Source organism: Cyprinodon tularosa, unplaced genomic scaffold (genome assembly GCF_016077235.1).
Source record: "Cyprinodon tularosa strain WSP-4 unplaced genomic scaffold, ASM1607723v1 ctg25, whole genome shotgun sequence".
Taxonomy (NCBI): domain Eukaryota; kingdom Metazoa; phylum Chordata; class Actinopteri; order Cyprinodontiformes; family Cyprinodontidae; genus Cyprinodon; species Cyprinodon tularosa.
Window position 1 is genome coordinate 434,079 of NW_024038928.1, and position 9,231 is coordinate 443,309.

A 9,231-nucleotide genomic window follows, 5' to 3' on the forward strand; every position below is an offset into this window, starting at 1 on the left:
TCTGAGGTCCAGATAAGAACATGAGACTCGAATGAATAGACTCCAGGAATATTCAAAATTGGACTTTAATGAAAACAGTGATGTCACATGTTGATGCATCAATAAATCTGTTCCAATATTGGATCTTTGGAGCCATGCAGCTTCATTCCCGACAGGAAGCTCTGGACCTGGGAACTTCCAGTCCAGAACTCCCGGTCCTTCTCAGCTGAATCTTTTGGTCTCTTTAACATGTGATAAAAATGGCAAATCGTTCCTTTACTTCTTGTTGGCCTTGGTGGGTTTGGCGAGCAGCGCCGGGTCAATCTGATCGGGACTCAGCCCTCTGACGGAGAAGAGACGGGCAGCGCGCTCCGACAGCGTTCCCCCACACTTTAGCCCACGCCGTACAAGTTCCTCCTTCAGGACGTCCAGACCCAGAGACTCCAGCTGCTGGACCGATTCCACTGAAGACAGGTCCAGCTGTTGGGACAGAACACAGGACATACAGAACCTGTCAGAACCTAAAAATTCCGTTAATAGTAATTCCTCTACACTTTTAATTCTAGTTTCTGACCTGTTGTGGTTCCCCGCTGGACTGTACACAACGGTTCTGCTCCTCTGCAATGGTCGGTTCTGATGCAGAACCCGGTTTCTCCTCCTCTGCCGGTTCTGATGCAGGACCCAGTTTTTGCTCCTCTGCCACTGCCGGTTCTGATGCGGGACCCGGTTTTTGCTCCTCTGCCACTGCCGGTTCTGAGGCGGGGCCCGGTTTCTGCTCCTCGGCAGAGGCCGGTTCTGTGGCGGGGCCCGGTTTCTGCTCCTCGGCAGAGGCCGGTTCTGTGGCGGGGCCCGGTTTCTGCTCCTCGGCAGAGGCCGGTTCTGTGGCGGGGCCCGGTTTCTGCTCCTCGGCAGAGGCCGGTTCTGTGGCGGGGCCCGGTTTCTGCTCCTCGGCAGAGGCCGGTTCTGTGGCGGGGCCCGGTTTCTGCTCCTCGGCAGAGGCCGGTTCTGTGGCGGGGCCCGGTTTCTGCTCCTCGGCAGAGGCCGGTTCTGTGGCGGGGCCCGGTTTCTGCTCCTCGGCAGAGGCCGGTTCTGTGGCGGGGCCCGGTTTCTGCTCCTCGGCAGAGGCCGGTTCGGTTGAGGGTCGGTTGTTCTGGTCTACTGATGTTCTGCCTGAGGAGGAGCTGCAGTCAGATGAGCTGGAAGAGACAACGAGGATCTCGTTATTGAACCCAAGCCTGGATGCAGAACAGTTTGATTCTGATGGGTTTATATATTTTTTTTTTTAAGTGATTAAATTTCAGATGCCCCATATTCTCCCATTCTTTAAGCTAATCTGACTGACATGAAATAAAACATTAGTTTATATATTGTTCTATAGGTATGAAAAAAAAAAAAAAAAAAAAGGAGCAATATACAAAATGGATACAATATATCCATTATATTTAACACTGGCATTTTAGGGTTTTAAAGGGCTTTTTATAAATGATAAAGATTCTTACATTTTATGCTGACAAGAAACTTATTTTCAGTTCAAATGTATAAATTTGTTCGCTCTGGATTTTTTTATGTGGTTGATTTAATTTACAGCAGATTAAAGGAATAGTACACCCAGCCTTCATTTTCTACTCACCCCCATGGTGAACAACACTCTGGAGTACTTTTTTGATATCTCAAATGCATCTGGAGATCTGGGAGGCTTCTTGCTGTCTGCTGACATTCAAATAATGGAGGTCTATGGCGCCCGAGGCAGAAAGGTCCATAAAAGTCCACAAAAACGTGTCAATATTCCTCCATACTGCTCGTCCAATGTATTCCAAGTGTCCTGAGTGGGTAGCATCCAGAATTTACTCGAAACGAAGTCATTTAGAATGTTTTTAGAGCATAAATAGTGTATAGTATTTCCTGAAAGCGCGCGCCTGCGCGTTCAGGACGCTACGGAAGCCGGCAGACCAAACCAGATGAAAGTGCGCATTCAGCGTCTGCTCTGCTGATAATGCAAGCGTAGAAGAAGAAATTGCTGTTTACCTGTGCAAAGAAAGAAACAACGAAAGAAAAATGTCTGAGGACTTCAGTGTTGAGGAAGAGCATGAGTTCTTTGCCGAGCTGAATGCGCACTTTCATCTGGTTTGGTCTGCCGCGGTTTCCGTAGACTCGTGAACACGCTTTTAGGAAATACTATACACTACTGTTTATGCTCTAAAAACATTCTAAATGACTTCGTTTCGAGTAAATTCTGGATGCTACCCACTCAGGACACTTGGAATACATTGGACGAGCAGTATGGAGGAATATTGACACGTTTTTGTGGACTTTTATGGACCTTTCTGCCTCGGGCACCATAGACCTCCATTATCTGAATGTCAGCAGACAGCAAGAAGCCTCGCAGATCTCCAGATGCATTTGAGATATAAAAAAAGTACTCCAGAGTGTTGTTCAGCATGGGGGTGAGTAGAAAATGAAGGCTAATCATGTTTTGGGTGTACTATTCCTTTAAACTGCTGTTTGTTTTAAACAAAGAAACTTTAACTGGACCAGTTTAAGACCAGTTTGACCATAAGTTGCAAGAAAAGAGTCAATGATATAATTTCCTGGTTTCACTCACTGATCAGTCTTGGACAGTTTTTATCTAGATAAGACTTTTTATACATGGGTTCAGCTGTCTGATTTTATCCAGAACAGAGGTCACAGGTTAGCGGACCACGTCCGGATCCACCTGCTGGCTAATCCGGATCCAACCCGATTTAAAACACGATTAAATTACTGCATGTTGTCCAACGGCAGTGTCTAACTTCACTTGCGCTGCTTCTCCTGTTAATATGGTAAAGCCCTCCAGAACTGGTGACAGGAAAGTGAGATGGCATGCTTAAAGATGACCCTGCACATTTAAAGGATGTTTGGCTCAACCTGCTGCTGTGAAGCAGGATTCTTCACCATGAAGAGAATCAAAAATAAATATGGATCCAGGCTCAAAATGAGCACTTTAATGTGTGCTCTAGAATGTCTTTGTCTCCATTCAAACCCAGGTTTAAAGCCTGGCAGGGCAGCCTAAAGCCCACTGCCAACATTAAGCCAGAAAAAAGAAAGAAAAACAACAAAATGTCAGTTCAGGTGTTTTATAAAAGATGTGAATCAGGAAATTGTCTATATACCAAACTGAACGATTGTTGTTCTCTACATTAAAAAAAACACTTTAGGTTTTTAAAAAGGAAAAAATGTCCATTTCTTTTTTATTATATATATATATTTTTTTTAAATTAAATGTATAACGCGATGCATAAACAGCTCATTTTATTTCAGTGTTAAATTCTTTTAAAGTAATGGATTATAATTAAAAATGTCTCTGGACCTTTACTGGTTGATTTTCTTTATTCGGACCCTGCTGATGTTTAATTGGTTACCCTGATCTAGCACATCAGTTCTAGATTAAATCCGATGAAACTGGCAGAATGAAGGCGTCTGTTTCAGCCCAGATCCCAATAGGTTCTGACGAGGCTCGTGATGCTACCGGTTCTGCTATGATAACTACGATGGGTTCAACAGAACCCGGTCCTGAAGCCATCCCTGAACCGTTTCAGCACCAGCAGGCCTGGTTCTGCCATGCAGAGGACAGGTGTGTCCAAAGTACCTGCTGCTGGATCCAGCCTCCACCTTGTCCCTTTGGATCATCATGGTAACCGCTGCTCCTCTGCTGCTACCTGGGGACCCGTCATCATCATCCTCCTCCTCATCATCCTCTGAGCTCACAAGCTCCTCCAGACCAGTCCTGTAACCATGACAACAGATAATAACTAATCATGTTCGGCTTCTTTCATCCCATCTGGTAGAACCTCCTCCACTGACCAGAACCCGACTGCAGCGGCGGTCTTCCTCTTCTTCTTCGTCGGGGCCTCCTTCTGATCCATGCTGGGTCTCTTGGCGGCTGAGGAGACTCCCGCCTTCACCTGCCCGCTGGAGGACGTCTGTAGGCCTGCATCAAACACACACCTTAGTCACACACAGCCGCAGCTGGACTCAGCGGTCCCCATCAGTTCTGAACCGTCACCTTTCAGCACCGAGTCTTCCAGCCTCTCGCTCAGGTCGTGGCACTGCCGCTGGTACTCCGGGTCGGTGAACTGGTGTTTGGGCTCAGCTAGTTTCCTCTGGAGACGCTCCAGACGCCGCTGCTCCTTCTCTGCCTCACGCTCCGCCTGCTTCTTCAGCCAGTCCGCCATCCTGCAGCCCAAACACAACCAGAAATACGTTACAAAACCAGAACCAATACTATAGACATAGAACCTTAAGCGACGCCACTCTCCTCTTTGGCCTGTCCTGACATAAAACCGGTTTGCTATGCGCCTCTATGGTTGAACCGTGTTAGGAAAGGGAGGAGCTTACTCTTTCTCGTGGTTGACATCTCGGAGGCGCCGGCCACTCAGGTCTCTGCAGGCCTCTCTGTTGGTCGTCTTCTCAATCTGAGCTCCCAGAGCTCGGAGCATGGAGCCAAAACCTGGAGGACCAATAAAAACACGAGCTCTCAACCAACCAACCAAGCCACCAATCAGGGAAGGTCTACTTCCTGAAACTGACCTCCCTTCCCGCCACAGAGCCGTGGCTCAAGGTGATAGACGACGCCATTCTGCAGATGGTCTCCCAGATGGGCCAGGTGGCCGTTGGTGGAGACATAAAAGTCCTGAGTGAGAAAACAAAAGATCAGCAAACATTTTCAGATTTTCAGTTTGTGACAGAGAGATAAGCCCTGCCCCTGAATCTGCTATATTTGGTGTGACCCCTGCAGGGACCTTAGTTTGTCACAGAGCTTTTAGCTGCATTTCTGCTCTTTAATAAAATTAACTGCATTTGTACAACAAAGCCAACTAATGTCTAATTCAGTAGGTACAGGTTACCGTATTTTCACGACCATAAGGCGCAGTCTCAGTTATGTGTGCCTTTACTGTATTTAACACATAAGGCGCAGGTTTATATACAGGTACATGTCCTCTACTACGTATTTAAAAATAGAGCAGAGCAAAACTGAGTACGTTTGTGCTTTATTCATGTATTTATTACGAAGTATTAATCAATCGCTGATGACACAGAGCGCTGTGATCACTCCTCTGAAACAGTTTATTGACGGATAAATTAACTGAAAATGCAGAAATCTGCCAGCAGAATATGTTCACTTTTATTATCCTGGTGCCTGCAGTTTAGATTATTTAGATGAGAAACACCTACCAGCTGCTGCGGTGAACCACGAGGAGGCGACCCGGCCAGACAGAACTAATATTAGAAGGCAGGATGGTAATCTGGATGAACTGACTGCAATGATTAAGTTTTCAGGTGGACTTTCTCACTTAAAAACATTAAAACTACTGTATTCCCACCGATCACAGCAGATATAGCTGCAAGGCAAAGAAAGGATAGAGTAGCTCTGTCCAACGCGCATCAGACACACTTTTGCAGCAAAGCTGCTTCAGCCGCCCGTCAGAACTAACTGGTACAAGCAGCAAAAATTAAGCAGCAGACGCGATTTTGCTGCTCTTTCTGCGTCTGGTGTTTCACCATGTTTTTCACATCGGCTGTGAGATGGGCATGCATGGAGTCACAGATTAACAGCGATGGTGATGCGTGGAAAAAAACCACCTGGTCTCCTTACATACACCTCCCTCAGCCACTCTTTCATCATCTCCTCAATGAGGAAATGAGGAGTTCTGCATAAAGCACATACCTGTTCTTTTATACACAATCTATGCCCACACTTCCCCCTTTAACGTTCTCATGGCGGTCTCAACAACGTCCGCAGTAACAACACACATAGGGCGCGCCGCACATTTTGAGGGAAAAAAGACGTTTATATGTGCCTTATAGTCGTGAAAATACGTTAAACATAATTCAGTTTATTTCTATGGCGCCAATTCACAACACATGTCATCTCAAGGCACTTTAAAGTTTACCAGATCATCCAGTCAGATTGATTCAAAGTTTTCTATCTAAGGAAAACCAGTTGACTGCATCGACTCATTGACTCTTCAGCAATCCCTCACACTAAGCATGCCTGTGGTGACAGTGGAGAGGAAAAACTCCCTCTAACAGCTGATAACTGGACCTTATCTGATTTACTGCAAGAATAGTATAGTTTTTGTGCGAAATATGTTCTTAAAATCACCTTCTAGCTTCATATTATTATTTCCATTAGTGAGAAATGCTCACATTGAAGCCTCTCATTATGTCCTGCTGCCATTACGGATCGTTTATACTGCAGTCCATTGATAAGGATTCATCCTAGCTGAATTAACTCAGAGTTAGCTTGCTGGCATCAGCTGTTCTAAAACCAAGAATCCTAATATTACAGAGTTGAATAGAGTTGAATCAGGATAACCGCTCTCTACTCAGAACAGATTAAATCCACTTTATGAAACAAGACTCTCACCTGGGATGAGGTAAAGCACCCATCTCAAACCCAGCTACTTCAGTCCCAGTTCTGGTTTCTGTCTCCAGGCTCCCAGGGATCCTCTTCGTATCCTGCTATTAGCTTCCCTGTCTACAAATCTCTGCTTAACTTACCAACAATGTACAGCTCAGTTTATTTCAAAATGTTCTGAGAGGATGCGCAGAACTTCTAAAGGAAAACTGACTCGACAAGAATACCAGAGCTTATCAAAAGCTGCTCGAAGGCAGACAGTCCTGTAACTTCTAGATGTAAACAGACCTGACTCCTGGTGTAACTCATTTGCAGAACTCTGTATAGCTTCATTTTATGCTACTGAGCAGCTCACTCATGTCTTCTGGAGGAATTCCAGCTTAGTTATTTAGAGTCTAATTGAGCTGTCTGTGTTCCCATCACTTTATTCTAAACGTGTTGTATTTTCTCCACATTAGCCTCCGCTAGCTTAGCTGCTAACTCTGGCTACCAGCTCTGATTGTGCCTCCAAATCAAAGTTCTCTCGGTTTGGTTAACTTTAAATACTCACTTGCTGTGGGACAAATCTTTCCAGAACATCTCTGACCACGGAACCAGGTGGGAATTCACAGCTGGACCATCTGAATCCGATGCTTGGGGCCACAACAAACACCTCCATCTTGGCTTCGTGTGGTAGAACGGTAGTTAGCGGACTGCGCAGGCGTGAGAATTTATAGGACGTTTCATCGGCGCCCCCTGGTGGACGGAGTAAAAAACAGTGCTTTCAGACCCAGAAATTCTAAAATATTCAGAGGAAACAAACCTTTTTAAAATATATTTATTTAAACAAAGTAAGTACAAACAAGTAAGGCAATAGCAAAAGTACAAATCTGTTGAAGGCATAGTAGAGACAGATTGCAAAAATGGAAGTACAAGGCATTATTGATAAGGAACAAAATAAAAAAATAAAAAGAGAGGCTCATAATAATGAAAAAAATATTAACATGGCAACAAGGGGATTCATGTTAGGATTGATGAACATCGGTGGGAAAATCCATCAGTATTTCAGCTATTCGTATGATTCGATACATTTAAGAGTTTTCAAATATAACTTGAATTGAGATTATGAATAAAGAATTTTGCTAAGCACAAAATTAGGTTACAATAGATTTCTATTGTTTTGTTTTTCAATAATATTCCAAAAGTTACCATATTTCTAGAAATACATTCAGGAAGTCTAATTTTTTATTTGATCGCATTCATAGAAGACATGGTCAGCTGTTTCTATATCACTTTCACAGAATGAGCTTTTATTGTCATCAGTATTAAAATACATTATTTGTATTTCCTTTGAGGTGTAAATTGCGTTTTAAATTTTAAAGTGAGTTTCTTTAGCTTTTGGTATATGGGGAGTTTTAGACTAAACGTTCTCAGTGGTTCAATTGATTTTTTTTCTCAAATTGGCAAAGAATGTTATTTTTATTTATTTTCCCAGGGAATAAAGTTTTGTTTAGACAGTTCCTAATTGTGTGGTTATTGAATTTTTGGTCAGTGATTAATATTCCATTAATAGATAACTTGGGAAGTTGCGGGGTCATTGGATAATATGTTTTTATCTTTTTAATGTGATTGACAAATTGTTTTGGTAAGGCATTAAGTAATCTGGTAAATTCAGCTTTTGGAGGGATTAATTGATATTTCAGAGGAAACAAGCAGCAGGAAATAAAAATACAAAAAAAAAAAATTAAAAGATATTGGAAAAGAAAACAAGGCGGTAGTCTATGAAACTATGTAAGATTTATGTTCCATCTTTGTTTAATAACCAAACTCTGGTTGATAATAAATAGTTTGACATCATTGATGACCACACTCCAGTCTGGTAGGTGGCGGTAAATGCACCGTAAGTTGGTTGCCATCCATTAAAAAAAAACTAAAGAAGAAGAATGTTTTGCTTCACCGTCATTAGGGGGCGCTGTTCCAAACAGGCAGTCAAAGCGAATTCCTCTCTTCCGGTGTTGGAGGACAAAATGGCGGCTTTGTGTAAGCTAAGATTTGGGGTCCGGTCAGCGGTCCGGTTCTCGCCAAGCATCTCCATCCGGACCTCCTTCAGCTCGGACTGCGATGACGGAGCCAGGCCTGGGTCCGGCTTCGCGGCAGCCTTTCAGCGACAGGCGGAGCTCCAACGGGAGGCAGATGGCGACCAGAGCGGCTCCATCCCCGGACAGGAACAGACCTTCGCCTCGCTGTTCAAGGAGGCACCGATTAGAGACAATGTGGTTGTCGGGAGGATTTTCCATGTGGTCCGGGATGACCTGTATATAGACTACGGAGGGAAGTTTCACTGCGTCTGCCGGAGACCCGCAGCTGGAGGAGAGCGGCTGCAGCGAGGCTCCAGAGTCCGGCTGAAGATCCTGGATCCGGAGCTCACCGCCCGGTTCCTGGGAGCCAAGACCGACACGACTCTGCTGGAGGCGCAGGGGATTCTGTTGGGTCCGCTGGAGGGACGGGAGGTCCAGAAACGTGGGCAGAACCAGAATCAGGAATAAAAACTGTAACTTAAACCCGAACTGGAACTTAACAACAGCTTTCTAACTGGCGTGGTGGGGCCCTGGATGGGGGGCCCAGGGCCCAAAGTCAATGACTTGTTTGTTTTGAAAATATTTTGTAAAATAATCCAACTGGATTAAAAATATGGCATATAAAATACCAACTGTTTCTTGGAGAAATTTTACTGATGTTTGTCCTGCACCTGAGGCTGTTTTATTAAGATATAGGCTGTTTATACAAAGTTTTCAAAGTGCTTGACACAAAATCAAATAAAAATAGATTGTTAAAATGCAGATACTAGAGATTTGAAAGATGAGATCAGATAATTT

The 9,231-nt window shown here is 44.3% G+C and overlaps 2 protein-coding genes across 2 annotated transcripts; one reads left to right on the forward strand and one right to left on the reverse strand.

Moving 5' to 3' along the window:
* Positions 1–47: 47 nt before the first annotated feature.
* Positions 48–7,082, reverse strand: sde2 (SDE2 telomere maintenance homolog (S. pombe)). Its single transcript, XM_038288268.1, has 8 exons — positions 6,927–7,082; positions 4,546–4,648; positions 4,354–4,465; positions 4,022–4,191; positions 3,820–3,946; positions 3,605–3,742; positions 554–1,175; positions 48–459 (listed from the first exon to the last, which is right to left on the reverse strand). Exons 1-8 carry the CDS (start codon positions 7,032–7,034, stop codon positions 256–258), a joined length of 1,584 nt encoding a protein of 527 aa, XP_038144196.1. The 5' UTR covers positions 7,035–7,082; the 3' UTR covers positions 48–255.
* A 1,264-nt stretch (positions 7,083–8,346) lies between these two features.
* Positions 8,347–9,062, forward strand: mrps28 (mitochondrial ribosomal protein S28). Its single transcript, XM_038288217.1, has one exon. It carries the CDS (start codon positions 8,383–8,385, stop codon positions 8,899–8,901), a length of 519 nt encoding a protein of 172 aa, XP_038144145.1. The 5' UTR covers positions 8,347–8,382; the 3' UTR covers positions 8,902–9,062.
* The last annotated feature ends 169 nt before the right edge of the window (positions 9,063–9,231 follow it).